The sequence below is a fragment of the Mus caroli genome, unplaced genomic scaffold (genome assembly GCF_978045245.1).
Source record: "Mus caroli unplaced genomic scaffold, Mus_caroli_1 scaffold_16, whole genome shotgun sequence".
Classification (NCBI taxonomy): domain Eukaryota; kingdom Metazoa; phylum Chordata; class Mammalia; order Rodentia; family Muridae; genus Mus; species Mus caroli.
The window spans coordinates 19,963,264-19,982,953 of NW_028227271.1; the positions used below are offsets into that span (position 1 = coordinate 19,963,264).

General features: G+C 51.4%; 1 protein-coding gene across 3 annotated transcripts in view; it reads right to left on the reverse strand.

Annotated features, from left to right (window-relative positions):
- The window catches only part of Parvb (parvin beta), an 81,203-nt gene that overhangs the window by 35,665 nt on the left and 25,848 nt on the right, over positions 1 to 19,690 (reverse strand). For 2 of the 3 annotated variants that reach the window (XM_021183070.3, XM_085831444.1), the window contains exons 2-3: positions 6,019 to 6,108; positions 3,784 to 3,854 (exon numbers count right to left, since the gene is read on the reverse strand). In XM_021183070.3, the coding sequence (XP_021038729.1) occupies positions 3,784 to 3,854; positions 6,019 to 6,108 (161 nt within the window). Of the gene's footprint in view, positions 1 to 3,783; positions 3,855 to 6,018; positions 6,109 to 16,455; positions 16,685 to 19,690 lie in introns of all 3 variants that reach the window. The other variant, XM_029470070.2, reaches the window with a different exon arrangement.

The following is a 19,690-nucleotide window of genomic DNA, read 5'->3' on the forward strand; positions in this document are numbered from 1 at the left end:
CAAAAGGCAGAGGGCAGCCCGCAGCACTGCAAAGATGATAATCGTAAAGTAGTGGACGACAGAAAAGGCCACTAAGACACCAGAGGGAAGTTGGGGAGGGCAGACACTGGGAAGGGGAGAAACAAGGTCAGCCAGGCTTCCTCAGAACCTCAGCCCTGGCCCCAAAGACTGGGAGAGTCTGTGAAGGACAGACACCACAATGACCGTGTACAGCAAGGCAAGATTGCCAGCCAGATCATCCTCTGACCTGCTCAGGCCAACATACCAGACAGGTTTAAGTTTTTAAATATCTCATTGGGGGTGGGGACAGGCATAAGGTTCGGCCATGGAGCCGAGTCCTGGGTGCCACCACCAGCTGTAGGAAATGGCAAGGGACAAAACACAAAACCTGCTCCTGAACAGCACCCCCACAGTGTATCCCCACGGGGGATCCTCACAGAGAACCTCTAGACGTTGGGTCACACTGGTCTGCAGCACAGACAATGTCCTGATACACTGGCACGCATAAGATGATCCTGGGCACTAAGGTTCTAGAACCATCTGCATAGAGGAGCAATTACCCAGAGCCCACCCTTTCTCCTCTTCTCCCACAATCCATTTCCTGGTCCCAAGCATGCCTTCCCCCCAGCCCCCATATAACTGTGACCTTAAGGACAACAGCTTCCTGTGGGGCCTGGTATCCTTTTGGTGAATTATCAACCCTAAGATAGCATGGGCCCCCTGAAGTTGCCTGGGGGTCTTTAGGAAACTGTCCCTTCTAACCTTATACCTAGGGGTATAACCCTATACCCACACGTGTCTCTCTCAGAACCCTCCCTGGCTGAGGAGTTTGACACTTTGTACAACCCCCAGTATAGCCACAAAATCAGCTGATGAGTCCCCTAAGTCCCCAGATTGCTCCCCCTGTCCATGGTATTTACATTCATATTTGAAAGTGCTAGATCAAGACCAGCCTGCTCTGAGATGAGATCTCAGGCTGGTTCGAGAAGTTTGGTCTCTGTGTGTATAGCTGCAGCTAACGGGATGGTTGTAGGAACTCAGGCGCTGCTGCGGGTGTGGAAACACTCTGCCTGGCCCGTATGGATGGTTTTTGGTGCCTTCTAAGAGAAGCTACAATGGGGAGGCTTCTCTTCCTATGGCTGCTCCAGGGACTTCCACAACTCTGGTGGCTTGCAACCACCCCATGGACTCTCTCATATGCTGGAGGCAAGAAGCCCTGTCCTGTTACACAGCTGAGCTCAAATGTCAGGAGAGGAGAGCTGGCCCCTCTGGAGACTCTAAAAGGACCCTGCCTGCTTCCCAACCTCCTCCAGCTTCTGGAAGCTCCCACAGACTTTGGCACACAGCTTTCATCCTTCATCCAATCCAGCAGCTGGGCCCTGCTTCCTCCTTCCTTGACGTCTCCGTTTGCAGAGAGCCTAGGCCCCTCTGCACAGGCACAACTGTTATTCTGTCTTTTCTTGCTTGTTTGACTTTTTTTTGTTTTTGTTTTTGCTTTGTTTTGTTCTGTCTTTTTTCTCTCTCTCTCTCTCTTGGTTGTTTTTGTTTTTGTTTGAGACAAGATTTCTCCATGTAGCTCTGGCTATCCTAGAACTTGCTCTAAAAACCAGGCTGGCCTCAAACTCAGAAATCTGCCTGCCTCTGCCTCCCATGTGCTGGGATTAAAGGCGTGCGCCACCATCGACCAGTGCACTGGTTAATCTTAATTATCAACTTGATACAATCGAGAATTAGTTGAAAGGAATGCTTACATTGGGTTGGCCTGTGGGCGTGTCTGTGAGGGTCTCATTGGTTGATGTGAAAAGACTGAGCCCACTATGGGTGGCACTAGCCCCTAGACCTATAGGGTTCCAAATAGGATAAGAGTGGAGAAAGCAGCTGCGCACATCAGGCAAGCAAGTAAGCATGCCTACATCCATTCTCTCTGCTCTCACTGTGGACAAGACTAGCTGCTTCAAGACCCTGCCACCTTGGCATGCCCACAGTGTTGGACTGTAACCAAGAACTTCAAACTAAATAAACTCCTTCTCTCCCTGTCAAAAAAAGAAAGAAAGAAAGGAAGGAAGGAAGGAAGGAAGGAAGGAAGGAAGGAAGGAAGGAAGGAAGAAGGAAGGAAGGAAGGAAGGAAGGAAGGAAGGAAGGAAGGAAGGAAGGAAGGAAGGAAGAGAAAAGAAGAAAGAAAGAAAGAAAGAAAGAAAGAAAGAAAGAAAGAAAGAAAGAAAGAAAGAAAGAAAGAAAGAAAAAGGAAAGAGGAAAAGAAGAAGAAGAAAAAGAAAAATGAATCTCTGTCTTTGGATGACTGCATCAGACATTTCCAGTACATGTTTCTACAAGGGCAGAGCTGGCAAGCAACCCTGATTCCCCTGAATCAGCCCTTATGAAAGCTTGGTCACAAGCGGGTGGCAGCAGGCTCTCTGCTGCAGTGAAGGTGGGACAGACAATAGAGAGCCATCTATTTCAGGACACTGTCTGTCACGTGCAGCATTTCAAAGCACCTAGGTCACCCAAGCCAATTCTGGGTCTCCAAGGCAGAATACCATCTGCCTGCCTCTGTCTCTGATGGGTGGCCTTCAGGAGCCCGACTGTGGCTTAGATCTGAGCAATCAAAGCCTCAGGCTGCCCCTGGGCAGGATCAGCCATGTGCTAAAGAGGAGACAGGTATCTTTGGCAGCCACTGAGTCACAAACCCACCTGCCTGTGACAGTGACCTTTGAGAACAAAGCCTTTTGCTTTCCTACCTGACTGATAGTCACATGGTCTTCAAGTGTTTTAGTTTCATTCTGTCACTGTGTGAAAACTTTCTTTTTTTTTTTTTTTTTTTTTTTTTTTTAAAGATTTATTTATTTATTATATGTAAGTACACTGTAGCTGTCTTCAGACACTCCAGAAGAGGGCACCAGATCTCGTTAAGGATGGTTGTGAGCCACCATGTGGTTGCTGGGATTTGAACTCTGGACCTTCGGAAGAGCAGTCGGGTGCTCTTACCCACTGAGCCATCTCACCAGCCCATGTGTGAAAACTTTCTGACCAAAGGCATTTTAAGGGAGGAAAGAGTTTATTGACTTACACTACCAGCTGAGTTCCATCCGAGGGAACTCAGGGCAGAAACTCATGAGGGAGCTTGAAGCAAAAACCTGGGAAGAACACTACTTGCTGGATCACTCACTGGCTTGAGCATAGCTAGCATTCTAATATAATCTAGGACTGCCTGCCAAGGGAATGGTGCCGCCCACAGTGGGACATGTCTACCTATATCAATTAACAATCAAGACCATCTCCCACCGACGTGTTACAGGTCAAGTCTGATCTTGGAAATCCCTCAATTGAGGCTCTCTTTTCAGGTAGCTCCAGAGCTGGGTCAAGCTGACAGTTACAGCTAACTAGGACACCAAAGGCTCTTCAGATGAGGCTATAATCGGGGGAAACAACAACCTGCTCCCCAAAACAACTTAAATCCACACCCCATGAAGCTACAGACAACCATGCATATAGGTAGGGTATATTGGCTCAAAACAGACCCAACACAGCTCTTGTGAAGACCATGTGAAGCCCATAAAGGCCTTGGGCAGCATGCCCTAGCACATGGAAGCACCTAGAAGACTCATGTTCCATCCATTCTTCAGCCCACTCTACCCCTCACCATTGCTTTCTAATGTAGCCTCACTGGCCCTTTCAGGAGCCTGGAGGCTCAGGTCCTCCTTGTGTCCACAGGAATCTTGCTTCCCCCCAGAAGAAGACCTGGAACCAACAGGGATGTTCCAACCACATCAGACTACCACTCACCTTGACCAACTCCTTGAACTTGGGGTCCTCTCTAGAGGTGGGATCGATCATGGTACGCTCCTCATTCTCCTCTGCCAAAGACAGAAAGGATCAGCGTGAGTGGGGGTTGGGGGAAGCCGACAGGGATGCTAGGAGTGGAGGACTCCCTGCTCTCTCACAAGAGTCAGGGAGCTGGTGGAAAAGCAGAGACCATCATGTTCTCTGTTGAGAACAGCTCACACAGCTTTGTCAGCCAGACACAAGATCAGAGATAAATCACACAGGGCAGCAGGAGGCGATGAAGCTAGACTCCAATTGCTCTAGCAGCAAGTCTAAGCCAAGATGGCGTGGGTAGAGGAAAGACACAGGGTTGCACCCACAGTGATCTCAAAAGTGCCCTGCCAGAACCAGAGGGCTGAAGAGAGCTTTGAGCATCTGAATCACACCGTTCACCAGACCACAGGAGGCTGTGCGGGGCCTCGGGACACACAAGGAAACAGATGGGCAGGCAGGGTCATAGACAAAACAGTATCTGCACGGAAGTACTAGAAATAGCCAAAACACACAGAGAGATGACATTTTACCCATCTCCCCTGTGTGTTTCCCCTCCATGTCTGGTTCTAACAGACAAGAGTCCAATGAAGTTCACAGGGAGAGTGGGACAGGAAGGTGGGGAGGGAATGAAGGCACAGGAGCCAGAACAGAAAAGACCAGTGGCCCACAGAAGCCAGGATGCCGTGGGCCCGCTGACCACGGTGGGGAGCTGGGAAGTCCAGCTTCCTAGGCAAAGAGTAGCCAGGAAGCACCTGCAGAAGCTGTGAGAGGGGCATGCCCTTCTGTGGGAAAAGACATCACGGACCAGTGGTCTTGGGTACCAAGCCATCTCTGGGCCACAGGTTGGGCCACTCCTGATTCTGCCCCGAGACCTTAATGGCCTTGTCATGGCAAATCGGAGTAGATAGGGATATCCCTCTGAACCAGGATTTGGAAATAAGCAGTGTCCCAAACATGCCTTCCACATTGACTTCTTCCACATTGGCTTGCTGCCAAAACACAGAGCCAGGAAAGAGTGAGTACCTTGGCGGACAGACACCCTATCATCAACCTGCAAGGAGCCAGGGGTCTTCCCCAACCACAGGTCCCACATGGCCAGCCGCAGGCCCAGCATGGATGGATCTTTGTGACAGCCAAGGAGATATACAGGGTGTGCCTAGTTTATTAATTTCTTCATACTTTGGGGCCTTAGGGCCCTGTATTCAACTTGACACAGGCTGGAGTTATCACAGAGAAAGGATCCTCCCTTGAGGAAATGCCTCCATGAGATCCAGCTGTAAGGCATTTTCTCAATTAGTGATCATTGGGGGAGGGCCCAGCCCACTGTGGGTGGTGGTCCTGGGTTCTATAAGAAAGCAAGCTGTGCCAGGCAGTGGTGTCACATGCCTTTAATTCCAGCACTCGGGAGGCAGAGTCAGGCAGATCTCTGAGTTCGAGGCCAGCCTGGTCTACAGAGTGAGTTCCAGGACAGCCAGGGCTACACAAAGAAACCCTGTCTCGAAAAACCAAAAAAAGAAAAAAAAAAGAAAGAAAGAAATAACTATAAAGAAAGCAGGCTGAGCAAGCTAGGGAAAGCAAGCCAGTAAGCAGCATCCCTCCATGGCCTCTGCATCAGCTCCTGCCTCCAGGTTCCTGCCCTGTGTAAGTTCCTGTCCTGACTTCCTTTGGTGATGAACAGCATTGTGGAAGTGTAAGCTGAATAAACCCTTTCCTCCCCAACTTGCTTCTTGGTCATGATGTTTTGTTCAGGAATAGAAACCCTGACTGAGACAGGCCCACTCGTCCCAGGGAGACTGTCCCTTAGCCTCCTCCTCTAGGGGACTACTGGGGTCCACACCCTGAGCCAATACTCGTCTTTCCTCTTCTTCTAGGCCAGCTATCAGCTATCTCAAGCCAGAGCCTTGTGCCTGGAGTCATCTATCCAGTCCTCAGCTCAGTAACCAAGCCAACTTTTCCTCCGTCTCCTCCACTGTTTGCTCAGCCCTGCTTAGCCACTCCCTGGATCTGTGACGATAACCAGCCACGTTCCCAATGCTAATCATCTATACCTGGATGCCAATCAAATCTGCACTGAAAGACTGGGGCGGAAGCTGGCTTCTCCCTAGAGATCTCGGAATAAGACTCCAGTTCTCAAACACCACCCACCCATGTGAGGTGCCACACCAGGAACAGACACCGTAGGATGCCAAGTGGCCACAGTACCTAGCTGGGTATCTTCAGGGTGAATGTCCACCAAAGCCGGGGCCATTGGAGAGTTGATGGCGCTCTTGCCTTCTTCCTGTAAGTCAGTCACTGTTGAGCAAAGAGAGACCAGGTCAGTATGCAGGGAGCCCAAGAGAAAAGTCCCGTGCGTCGAACATGTCACTTGCTTGGTATCCCTTCATGTTGGGCAGCCCAGAGAGGCTGGGGAAACACCTGCCATTTTTCTGACATCAAGCAGCTCTTGATGCCTCCCAATGCCTCGTGACCAGTCCATCCACACTGTTCTTTAGAACATGTGACTGAGACATGGAAGCTTCCAGAAGCTTCTGGTTGTTTCTAATGGTTTCCAGACCTGCCTGAGGCTGCTTTGGTAGACAAGGCTTAGACCCCAGAAGATGGATGGAAGTTCCATCTCTCTCAGGCAGAGCTGTCCCGGGGGTGGGGGGACATCTAGACTCAAGGTGTAAACAGGCCCACTTGCATACACGAGTGATCAGAATTTAAAGTGTGCCATGTCCTTTGGGACGGAAGTCTGATGAAGATTCGGTGAACTCTTACATCTTTCACTTTCCTCAAATCTATTTTTAAACAGGCTAGAGTCTCAGACCCGAAGCCACCTCAGCTGGACACGTGCCTCCTCCCAGCTGGGCACAACCCTTTCAGCTCTCTGCCCTGGGATTAGTTAACCTCCTAGAGGTCATCCATCCACAGGCAGCCTGGATGTCGCCTCTCACCTCACTTTCCACCTGGACACCACAGATTCATAACAACCAGCCTTCACTTGCTGAGACTTGGGCCTGCACGGAAGTCTGCTTGGACCATGACCTGAACCCAGCAAAGGCATGGTCCACAGCCCTCTTTCTCCCCAGATTCTCTACAAATTCTGCAGGTGTATACACACATGGGCTCCAGGTGATAAGTCATGAAATCTTTATTACCATCTCTGTCTCTCCTGGCCCCTGGACAGGCGCGCTTCCTCCTAAGATCTTAAATCTCTATAGAAGGTAACAGGACTGGGATCAGGGCCAGTAGGAAAAAGAACAGACTAAGGAAGCGAGCCCAGATTCCATGCTGACAGTCTATGGGCCCAGAGACTGCTAGCTGCACATGAGCAGTAGGTTTATAGGCTGGGGTAGGGAGTAGTTGTGGGGTTCAGTCAATGTGCACCCCAGTCCTATGGCACCACACAGGATCTCTTCATCTCTGCAGAAACTCTGATGGCCCTGGTCACAGTCATGGGGGGGGGGGCACCCAATGTGACACAAGAACCTGTACAGATGCAGGGCTTGGCTTTTTTCTGCTTACATAAATCTCTAGCGCGTGCGCGCGCACACACACACACACACACACACCACCTAATCTGAAGCCCCGAAACCAGAAATAGTGGCTTCTATACCACTGGACTTCAGTTTCTAAACTCTAGCCCCCAGATCCAGAGGTGACAGAGACAGGTCACCACCTGCCACTTTTTACAGCAGAGAGAGAGAGAGAGAGAGAGAGAGAGAGAGAGAGAGAGAGAAACACCACACATCCTGTCACGTGCTGACCACACATCTTGCCTGAGGAGATCTCTCCAGGGGCAAGTGTCCCACGACTTTGTAATTTCCCAGTGGAACTTATACAGAGACACCCCCTCTAAATTCTTCCCGGAATACCAGTCACCTCAATGCTTTAGCACCTTATGTGTTGGTCACCCAGCACCCACAACAGCAGGTGATAGGGACAGCGTCATGTATACCACAAAGGCTTCGGAACAGGAGCCCCTTCCCTGCTGCCTGGGAGACCCCAAGCCAGTCCTGTTAACCCCTCTGACCCGACAGCCTCAGGTGGTGTTTCCTGTTTGTTCTCTTAGGTCTCCAGACAGGCTGAAGAACACCAGTCCCCAGCTTGGAACAGGACACACAGCAGGCTCTTGGCACGACTGTGGATGCAACTCAGGGGATAGATATCCCGTCCTCTGCCTCCAAAGGACAGATGCTGACTCCTAACATCATCAAAGATGTAGATGTTCAGGGTTTTTTTTGGAAAAGGAGACCCTCTTGTAAACCCGTGTTCAAGGCCATGATATTCACAACAGCCAAAAGCGATAAACAACACAAATGTTCTGTGACAGCCACACCCGTGGGGATCCAGAAACGTGACTCAGTCTTGAAAAGGCTCTTAACCGCTGAGCCATTTCTTAATCCCCTAATCCTCACCACGTCTCTAGAAGGAAGCACACAAACACGAAACAGCTTCACGAGCCGGTAACCACCAAGGGCTTGTGGACTCCCTTTGTCCCACCTCCCAAAGATCCAACCTGGGGCACCAGGCTCCTTTAGAAAACGGACCAAATTCCAGCAAATCCTTGCATGTCGTAGGTGAGACGGAGAGTGTCCGAAAGGAAGGAGAAAAGAACTCTCCAGAGACGTCCGACTCCACACCAGCTGGGTGACCAGCTTTTCCCCAGTCCCATCGAGCTAACTTCTCAGAGTTACAGCGAGTCCACTATGCTGAGGCCATGTGTTCAGTGCTTAGGGCAACAGTCAAATAAGAATAAAAGACAGTTTCCATTGAGAATAAGGTCGTCCAGAGAGACGGCAGTGAGCCACACAGGAAAATCACATAAAGGAGTCCACCATTCCTCTCAGAAAGACCCTTGGAGATAGGGCTAGGGAGCTAGGGAGCTATCTTGGTGGGCAAAGTGTTTGCTGAGAAGCCATGAGGAGGGACTAAGCTCAACCTTAAAAACCAGGCATAGCTGGCAGTGGTAGCCTTTGACCCCAGCACTGAGGAGGCAGAGGCAAGCAAATCTCTGTGATCAAGTCCAGCCTTGTCTATAAAGTGAGGTCCAGACAGCCAGGGCTACACAGAGAAACCCTATCTCTGGGGGAAAACACACACACACTCAAAACCAGCCAGGCATGATGGCCCCCATAATCCTAGTCATAGAGAGGCAGAGACAGGTGGATCCCTGGAGCTCACAGGCCAGCCTACCCTAATCCACCATCCCCAGTCTCAGTGAGAGACCTCATCACAAAAAGCCCTCAAAGGCCGATGGACAGCCACTCCCACTGGGGAGTGGGGGTGCATGGGTGGGACTGTGATCCTGATTGGGAAATCACAGAGTTGGTGGGGTGCAATGGAGCGCCATTATCAAAGCACCAAAACTAGATCACAGAAAACAAAAATTTCCACACTGCCCTTGAACATCAAAAACAACACTAAACAGGGCCAGAGACTGCGTGCGTGACCTTAATAAACACTCCAGAGCCTGCCAGGCTGCGATACACACGCTCTCCTTGGGGTGGTCCTTCCTGTTCAAGGCCTTCGGGAAACACAGACTCAGAGTCCAGGAAAAGTACTGAGAACTTGGCCAAAACCACCAAGTCCCAGCTCAAACCTTACACTGCCACATACCAAGCCTCCTCGCCTCACTAAGCCTCAGTTTCCCCATCAGAACACAAAGGTGGGAGAAGTCCCTGCTCACAGAGTCTTTAGAGGGCTGGGCAGTGGTGGCGCATGCCTTTAATAATCCCTTAGGTTACAGACATGGTATAACCTGGAGGGTCAGCTGTGACTGATGGTGGGTATCCAAGGAGGCTCAGAAGAGCCACTGCTGTGGAAGAACAAGGAAGAGGTGCCCGCCTATCATGCAGGAGAACCATGGGAAACTCCCTGGGGAGGCATTCAATGAACCCAATGAATCCAATGAATGAAAGAAGGCCAGATGCAGGACAGCTTTAGGGACTACAGAGCAATGTGTGGTGGGAGGGACCCAGCCCAGGGACCCACCCACACCAAGGGTAGAAGGGTCCATTGCCCCAGCCTGTATCTTCCAGGTCTCCCGTGCTGCATTGAACAGTCTCCAGTGTTAAGCCAATGGACAGCTTCAGAGGACCCTCCAGGAGCCAGTGCCTTCTACCCCACCAGCAACCAGCCCAACAAGCTGGCGGGCTTCAGCGAATCCTGAGAAGGCTGAGATGTTTCAAGTTATGGTCCAGATGCCAGAAGGATTCACATTTCAAGGATGCGAGATGCTGCTGGCTGTGCCCAGGCCCAGTCCTGAGGTAGGCTAATGACGGCACTCACAGGAGCCTGCTGTCGTGGCTTTCCCAAGCATCCCCCCTGTTCTGAGGTGAACGTCCTGTCCATGAGCAACCCAGCAGCCAGAGCTGAGGAGTGGGTACCAACGTACTCCTTCTGGCCAAGGGACCCTCTTACTGCACCGAGTCTCCAGGGCCTGGAGAGAGCTGGTTGTACCAAAATACCAGCTGAGGACCAAAAGGAGGAACCTAGGAGGGAGATGGGGGCCAGAGAGGGATGGAGTTTGGAGGTCAGGGAAGGGAGAGGAGAGGACAGAGAAGAAACGAGAGTCTGGAGTGTGACTGAGACAAATCCCTTGTCTACCCACCGGTATCCAAAGACTTGGCAAGGCTGATAAAGCAAAAAGTTAGATGTGGGGGATGCACACCTTCAATTCTGCCATGGAGAAGATGGAGGCAGAAGGGTCAGCTCAAGGTCATTCTCAGACCCAGAATGAGTTGGGGGCTAGCCTGGGCTACTGAAGACCCTGTCTCAAATTTTTCTTAATTAAAACTTAAAAGAAAGCAACCTGGAGAAGAAAAGAAGAAGAAAAAAAGCCGCCTCTCCTGACTTGCAGTCACTGACGGAAGAGATGACTTCAGACACTCACCCAGGCGCCTCCTAAGAGCCTGCTATTTATACCTCAGGCCAAGTGCAGAGCTTACAGCTTTGATTTTATTTTTTTATTCTTCTCTTTGTGTGGCTCCATTTATTTATTTATTATTTATACCCAGGCTCTTAAGGAAAAAGAAAAAAGATTTTTTTGGGGGGTGCAGCCTTTTTTGTTTCCTTTTGACACTATTAGGAAAACAGGACTTTGAAAGAGGGCTGGTTGAGGAACAAGCCTCCCTCTAGGTGGAGGAGAAACGTCGGCAGGCTGGCACCTCAGCCGCTCTCAGCTTCCCACTCCAAGGGAGAAGTGGGTTACAAGACCCTCACAGTGGAAGGAAGTGTCTGCTAGGACACAAAAGCCTAAAGGGGGCTCGGGAATGCAGGGCCTGGGAACCAGAGCCATGGTGACTCCATTCACTGATGGCCACATAGCAACTTCATCGCACTGGGACCTTGTATACCCATATAAACACATCTTGGTGTCCACAGAGAACAAAGGACCATGGCAGGGAAAGTCTCAGCAAACCCACTCTAAACCAGGATCAAAGCAAAAAAAAAAAACAAAAAAACTCACAAAAAGGGCCATGCCACACCTGCCGCACATCAAAAGAAAAAATTGAAACCGGTAGCAAAGCTGCCTCAATTTGGGCCACTTAACCAGCCCGCCACAGGCTGGCGCCCAGCAATGCCCTGCACAGATCTGCTCAAAGACAGAGCACTCTACCGGAGCCTCAGAAGAATGGAGGGGACAAAAAGCCCATTATCCATCTCTGCTCTCAGCAAGGGGTGTGCAGTGCCCCCCCCCTTTGTGAGCCGGCAGCAGAGACCCCAGGACACCTCTGATAAACAAGCCCAGGAAACAAGAGTTTGCTGTGAATTTTCTAACTCTGGAGATGTTCTAATTCACCATCCAGGAAGTGCTTCTTCAAAGCGGTTCTGAAGAGCAATCAAACTGGGCTGCTCGTGAGGCTCCTCCAGCTCAGACAAGCCAAGGTCTGACCTAAATAAGATCTAAGTAAGAGTGAAAATACCATCAGGATGGGCAGCTGGGGCTGACGGCTGCTGGTGACCTTCCTGGCATCCACAGACACGCCAAGGGTGAGGGACGGAACTCCAGGAGGAGAATTGTTCCTGACAGTTGCACAGGAGAAGACCTTGATGCACGAGGCTGCTCTCTACCCACCAGGTTCAGCGCCAAGCATGAGGGCAACAGGCAGGATGGACAAGGCCACACCCAGCGTGAATTGGGGCAAGGCTAGGAGCCCAGGGAGAGCGTCTGACCCAGACACAGCAAAGAAGGAATGATGTTTAAACATTGTGTGATAAACATCAGAGAAATGGCCTCTTCGCCATCAAGAGGCCCAGCTGGACTGCTGCTGTTCATGAGAGATGGGTTCGGTCTTCTCACACAGATCATGACCACAGGATACTCCAGTGTGTTAACTCAGTAATTTCTAAGAGGGGGTAATTTCCACACTGCGTTGGCAAGGTCCAGGAAGAGGATGCAACGGGGACTTGAACCATTGATGTATGAGCTTGTTCTGCTGGGGCATAAGGTTCCATTCTACTTCACAAGAAAAAATAGGTTCAGACACTAAAAATAAAAGTGTGTGCATCTTAATGAGGTACATTGAAAAGGAGGCCAGTGGCCCCACATCAGGAGCCACTGCTGCAGATGTGCCCAGTTGAGACTGTCTAAGTAAGATCCCAAGAGCCTCTGGGATCCAGGAAGGCTGTTGGAGGGCGGAGGCTGCCTCCAGCTCACCTGCAGATGGCCACTCTCTGCCATCATACTCCAGCTCCAATAGCCAAGTTTGCACTGGCTCACTCCACAGGTACCAGTGTGATATAACTGTCTGTGAGAGCCATACCTAACACCGGAACACTCTGGGCCTTTCGGTCAACTATCATGTTAAACAGAGGGGATCCCATCAGACTCAGCCATCTTCTCAGCACCCCAAGCTGTCCCAGTCATTACCCAGGGTGGAGAGCTCCAGGGTAAAGCCCTTGGGGGTTCCCAAAGATTCCTGATGAAAGACTGGCCTCCCATAAATCTAGCGGTATCCTCTCCTTCCCCACCCCTGTACCTTCCTCAAAGCCGGTTGGAGCCAGGTCCTGTAGACCACACCCCAACACTTGCGGACCCTGGAAGAGGCCTTCTCTTATCTTACCTCTTTAGAAGTGCCTAGAATACCCTCTCAGTGTACCCACCACCCTGGAAGGAACTAGGGCCACTCTTCTAGGTTCCCATGATTCATCGTTCATGTGACAGCAGCAAACTCTTAGCCTGGGGACATACTCATACCCAGAACCAGGCCTCAGATCATCCCCGAGGTCATGCATCCAGCACAAAGCCAGGCCCAGGCTTTGTGTACAGAGGATGCATGGCAAGTAGAGAGAGCAAAGGGACTTCAGCCAGGGATAGCTACCCAGAGCACAGACAGTGGCTGTCACCTACAGATCACCTCTGGCCACTTCACTGATGGAAAAGAGGTCTCCCATTAAGGCTCACATTAGCCCAGCAGTCGTGGGTCACCAAGAACCCAATTACCACAACGCAGTCTTGAAGAGGCAAGGGGAAGGATGCTGCCTGGAGATTAGGGGTTGATTGGGGGCACGGGAGGCAGCCTTGAGCCACCCTCAGCCTCCTCTACTTTGAAGGGCAGACCAAGTATTCACACAGGTTTCCCTGACACAGAGACATCCCCCTCCCCCATGCCAGGCAGAATGCATCTGTCTCAGGAACTAGGTCTGAGGAGTGCACAATGCCTGATATCATGTGTGTGTCTGTGTGTGTGTGTGTGTGTGTGTGTGTGTGTGTGTGTGTGTAGCTGAAGCTCAGAGCTAGGGTTAAACAGACAATTCCTTCAGCCCTCAAACAGTCTTTTTCTTCCCCCTCTGTCCCCCAGGGTGATCAGGAAAATTTTAGAACTACAGAAAAAATAACTTGAATAGAAAGAAGGTTTCCGGGTTCACAATAAAATGTCAAGCTTTCCATATAGGCTCCCTGGGCAGGCTGAATCGAGGGTGGGAGAGCCAAGGCAGCCTCGCTCACAGAGAACATGGTCCTTGAAGGATAAAAGGCAGCCTAGCTGTCTCCTCACATGCTAAACCTCATGGGCTTCTTCAATCCACCCTCTATCCTGTAGGCTCTCAACCTGAGGATCGAGACCCCCTTTGGGGTTGCATTATCAGATATCCTGCATACCAGATATTTACATTATGATTCATAACAGGAGCGAAATTACAGTTATGAAGTAGCAACGAAATAATTTGATGGTTGCGGGGGTGGGGGGGTCACCACAACATGAGGAACCGTATTAAAGGGTCGCAGCATCAGGAAGGTTGAGAACCACTGCTCTAAACTCAACAGGGAGAATTCTGGAGGCGAGCCCATTGTCAGCCAGATGTGAGCTTTGACTGGTCTCTAACACCTTGGGTTTGCCCTCCTCTAACCCAAGCCAGTGTGCTCCCTAACCACTGACCCATCCAGTCCTTCCCCCAGCACAGTCCTCCTCTGCCTCCAGAATCCGGTCTACACCTGCCACAGTGTCCCCAGCCAACTGACTTTTCTAGCACCTCTGCCTCTGCCCCCTCTGGCAGAAACTGCCTCCCCTAAAGAGCTCAGATCACAGTGCCTTAACTCAGCCTGGGCATCCCCCCTGGCACAACGTCCTACAGCCACTGTTGGAACTGCATCCAGAATTTCCCATCTGCCTATGCATGCCCGGAAGTCATCTTCCAGTTCTGAAGGTTCCTACAATCCAGACAGAGAAACAGGGAGGAAAGCCTCACGGAACAGCTGTGGACACAGCATCTCTTACCACAGGGGACAGATAATAAAAGGCAGGCAGGATCACAGGGCCGTTGTAACAACTTTCCGCTACATGGAGAGTGGCTAAGGATAAGATTTAAGACTCTCTGCCTCCCTCCTCACCCCATCACATAGCTGGGCCACATTTGGGCACTTACTCACTCCACCTGAGCTCACCTGAAGAGAACTGAGTCAAATCCATGTACTGGAAGGCTCAGCTCTCTGCCAGTGCCAAGGGCAGAGGACCTCACCAAACAATGCTCAGGGGATTCAGAGAGCAGGTACCAACGTCACCAATTCTCAAAGGACCCAGATGTCAAACACCCACCCTAAAGACGAGGCTCAACCAATTTGGAAGATCCTGGAATCTCTGCCCAGGCACCTGAGGTATGGGTTGTAAGATCTCCAGCAGATGCACACCAAGGCTACGGTAATAAGCAGGGTGAAGCATGGCTCATCCCTGGTTGTAGACGACGCTGCAAAGGCGCAGGCCCTCCAAAGTCCCTGCAAAGAGCAGGTGTCAGACTCAAACCAGCACAGTGCCTATGGGAGGCTCAGGGCCACCTAAGCTCAAAGGACTGTGGTAAAGCTGAAAAGGCCCAGTCCAGGGGGGAAAGGAAGTGTGGACCACAGCTATGGAGCAGTGAGGGCCAGCAAACAGCACAGGCCACTGGGGAAGGTCAGAGACTGCTGGAACCTCAACTTCAGGTGCCCCAGGTCGCCGCTGGGGTCAAACCCAGGGACTCACACACACTAGGCAAGTGCTCTGCCATTGAATCACGTCCCTAGCCCTTCCTTTTGGACACTGTCTTAGTTAGGGTTACTTAGTTAGGGTTATTGCTATGATGAAAGGGTTAGTGTGGTTTATGTCTCCATATTATAGTCCCTCACTGACGGAAGTCAGGACAGGAACTCAGGCAGGGCAGGAACCTGGAGGCAGAAGCTGATGCAGAGGCCATGGAGGGGGGCTGCTTACTGGCTTGCTTCCCCTGCCTTGCTCAACCTGCTTTCTTATAGAACCCAGGACCACCAGCCTGGGGGATGGCCCTGCCCACGATGGGCTGGGCCCTCCCCCATCAATCACTAATTAAGAAAATGCTCTAATAGGCTTGCCCACAGCCCAACCTTATAGAGACCTTTTTTCCAATTGAGGTTCCCCTCCTCTCAGATGACTATAGCTTGTGTCAAGTTGCCATAAAACTAGCCAGCCCAGTGGCTCAGGCTGTCCCGGAACTCTCAATCCTCCTGCCTCAGCCTCCCAAAGTGGCTGGGACTACAGTATGTGACACCATGTCCAGCCAGGGTCACCACTGCAGAGTCACACAGCATATTGGCTAGTCTAGAGGATTTCAGCCCTATGACTTGATTCCCTGCCTTTGAAGCTGCACCCCGCACCCCAGCCCCGCACAGAAGGGCTCCCCTGATCATCATCTTGGCCCAGACCCTCAGCTCAGGTGCTGATGATCAATGAATATTTTTTTTGTTTGTTTTTTTGTTTTTTTCGAGACAGGGTTTCTCTGTGTAGCCCTGGCTGTCCTGGAACTCACTCTGTAGACCAGGCTGGACTCGAACTCAGAAATCCGCCTGCCTCTGCCTCCCGAGTGCTGGGATTAAAGGCATGCGCCACCGCGCTCCGCTATGATCATGATCAAAGAATCTTAACCCCAGGCCACAGCAGGTCTTTTGCCGCAAGCCTTGGAGTCCCCAACTTAGGAAGGGTTGCTTTTGACCCCACTTCCTTTCAATCAATTCCACTGCCTTTTCGACAAGTGATTTTAATCATGGTTGGGGGGAGGTGCAGAAGAATGCGGAGAGAGAAGAGCGTGCAACACCCCAGAAACAAACAAACAAATAAACAGCGAAAGAGCCGAATGCAGGTTTCCCTGCCCGTGGTGAACACAGATTGCACCATCCCTCTGAGAAAGCTATACAGGTTGCTTGCTCACCAAGGCAGGCTGGGAATGAAATCTGCTGGTCGCTCGAAGCGGCAGAACAAGCCTGGTCAAGCTCAACACAGATAGAGAAATGCACTGTGTAGAACAGGAATGAGAGCAGAAATGGCAGCAGGAGAGTCACTCCTCAGCGGAGCCGGCCAGGCCCGCTTCCCAGCTGTGGAACCAGCGGTAATTAATCTGATCGGTAATGTCCCCACATACCCAGAAGTCCAAAGCGGTTCTGCTGAGAAAATAAGAAGATTAAATCATTAAGCCATTAACAACAACAACAAAAGGGCTCTACTGTACACCTGCCACAGGGAGAACCACTCCCCCCCGCCCCCCAACTGAGCTGAGAGCAGGAACGCTATGTACATGGCGCCCTCTAGTGGTCATATTTACTATAGCTGTCTGACGAGACACGGTTTGGGGGGCAGGTCCAGTTTAATCTTCGTTGGCTGAGATAAAAAGCAATGACCTGGGTTGGGGGGCGGGGGCGGGGGCGGGGGAGGGGTGCTCAGAACACTAGCACTAGACTCTGCAAGCTTGGCAGATGAGGAGCCAGGGCTAAGAGCCTATGTAGACACGCTCCGTGCCCCTGACACTCTTGGGACCCACGGAACCCACGCACTTCCCCAACACATTGGGCTCCCTTGACAGCTCCTTTCTTCCGAGACATTGTCACAGTTTGGCACATCTGCGCCAAAGGTTTAGCTGCCATCACTTCTGTAAAGGGCAGGCGTGTCACCTGCTTGTCTCCTGGCTCCTCACGGCATCACGCAGAGAGCAAATTGCTCAGAGAACAGCTGGCTAATAACTCGGTGAGTTCAGGAGCAACTGGGCCGGCAATCTGCAGCTTTAACCAATCATTTATTTGCAGTTATTTTCCCTATTTTGGTCTTTGGAGACCAATCTTGATACGTAGCCCAGGCTAGCCTTAGACTCACAGGCCTTCTCCTGCCTCATTGGTCCAATTGCTGAGTGGGATTTCAGGCATCTGCCATCATTCCTGCCTGGGGATTCTCGCTGTAACTCCCTGGACCTCTTTTTCCTACCTCTTTTATGGTTGCATGGTACTTCCCCTTCTGTGATGAAAAAAAAATGAATGTATACTTAAGATAGCTTGGGTAGTACAAGCGACCCCATGGGGTCTCCAGGCAGGAAGAGAAGCCTGGAACAGAGACAGACTGGGAGATGCAGTGTGCTGATGGCTGGGGGGGATGGCAGGGACAGCACGGGTCCTCTCAGAACTGGAAGAGGTCAGAGATGAAAACTCATCAAAGCCTCCAGAATGCTGGAAAGCCCAGCCCTGATCCTGACTGATGATGTTCAGGGCTGTAAGGCAACACACAGACTCCCGTTCTAACTAATGAGGTTCTGGTGCCTCATTGTCACAGTCCTACAGAAACAAACAAGGGCATGGGGGCACGTTGCTTTGATCCCAGCACTCCGAAGGTAGGCGGATCTCTGTGAGTTCAAGGCCAGCCTGGTCTACACGGAAAATTTCAAGACAGCCAGAGCTACATAGAGAGACCCTGTCTCAAAAAGACGGAAAGGAAGAAAACAAACAAGGAGGGTGGCTACCAGAAGCCTTGCACATCCAGATAGACTCTCCCACTGGCCATTCGAGAGCTATTGAAACAGACAAGCCTGGGTCACTCAGCAGAAGAACTTTAGACAGAAAGGAAGAGCGGTTTGTCCTCACTGTAGATAACCCCGCCCCTCCCTGATCCTCACAGCAAGGCAGCCACTGGTCCTACTCCTTGACACAGAGGTCAAGGGAGGTTGATCTTCTAGAAAACAGATTTCCCAACAGGCATTGGCTTGTATGTGCAGACATCACAGGACGGCCACCCGCAGCACCTGAAGCCACCTCCCCTGAGCTAGCCTCTCAGAGCAGCCTTGGCCTGAAGGCGGTTGGGGACCAGGCTACCTCCAGCTTTCCACACTGCCTGGCCATTTAATAGTTTTCACAGGAGCAGTCGGAGGTGTGCTAATTGCTTGCCCTTTGCAGCCACAGCTGAGCCCCATAAGCCGCCCTCCTCCTGAAGCTTTGTCTTCTCTGCTTTGTCCCCAAGGCCACCTCCTTGGCCCCTGACCAACAGGGCAAGCATATTCTCTACTCTGCTCCATTCCCCGGGTAACAAGTTCTTGAGAACTGTGGACATTTTTGAATCCACACACAAGCCACCAGCTTCTGTGAGGCCCTGGAGGAGGTGGCCTAGGAGCCGTGTTTTGAAGGTGGCTGGCCTGCCAGGAAGATGAGATCCCATCCTTTTGTTTCTGACATGTGGGGGACTTATGAACAACCAGGCAAACATAGCCTTTGCTGTAAGGGCCTGTGGCCTGAGGGGCTGTTATAAGTCAGGGGCAGGAAGTGCTGCTCCTCCGTCGTCCCCATGAGAAAGCTAGCCCATCTGCATTCTCCCCTTTCTTCATCTGGTCCCATTCTGCATCCAGCTGGAAGTAAGTCCCCAGTCCAGAGAGATGCTGTGGGAGAGGCCAGAGACTTTGGGGACAGCTCCATGGAGCAGGAAGCAGACCTCTCTATCCAAGCCACCCACTTCCTCCCCCTTGTTGACTGCAGCAGGCTGGAAGGGTGTGGCCACTTGACAGGGAGCAGGGATGTGCCCAGGGAAGGCAGAGAAGTGCTGACTCTCATTTCAGCCAAGTCAGTTCTGAAGTCCCTTTGCACGCACACACGCTCACACACACACCCATACACTCACACACACACACACACACACACACGCATCCTAACAAGTAAGAGCTGAGTACTTCTCTCTGCTTCCTGCCTGTGGGTGCTTTCCTGCCATCATGGCCTGAACCCTCAAAATAACCCTTCCTTGAGTGGCTTTTATCGGGGACTCCGAAGCAGCAACAAGAACACCAAGCATTTCACAGGCCAAGCAGGCGTGCTGTCAGTCACAGTGGAAGGGGAGTTTGGAGCCCCTCCTGAGAGCCAGTTAGCTTAACCAGCACCTACCCCCCATCCCCACTTGAGGGGCCTGAGTCAGGTTGTTTAACCTTTCTGGGCTCCAGTTTCCTCTACTGTGAAAGAAAAACTGTTACAAGGTCTCAGAGTGCTCTGCACATCAACTGGGCCAACGCTCCCACATCCAAAAAAAAAACCACAAAAGCTGGGCCACCCTACAATGGGACGGGAGGCCAGGCTTCTCCTCAGGCCTGCACCCTTCCTAAATGCCTCCCACTGGTTACTCCAAAGACAAGATGGGACTGGAAAGAT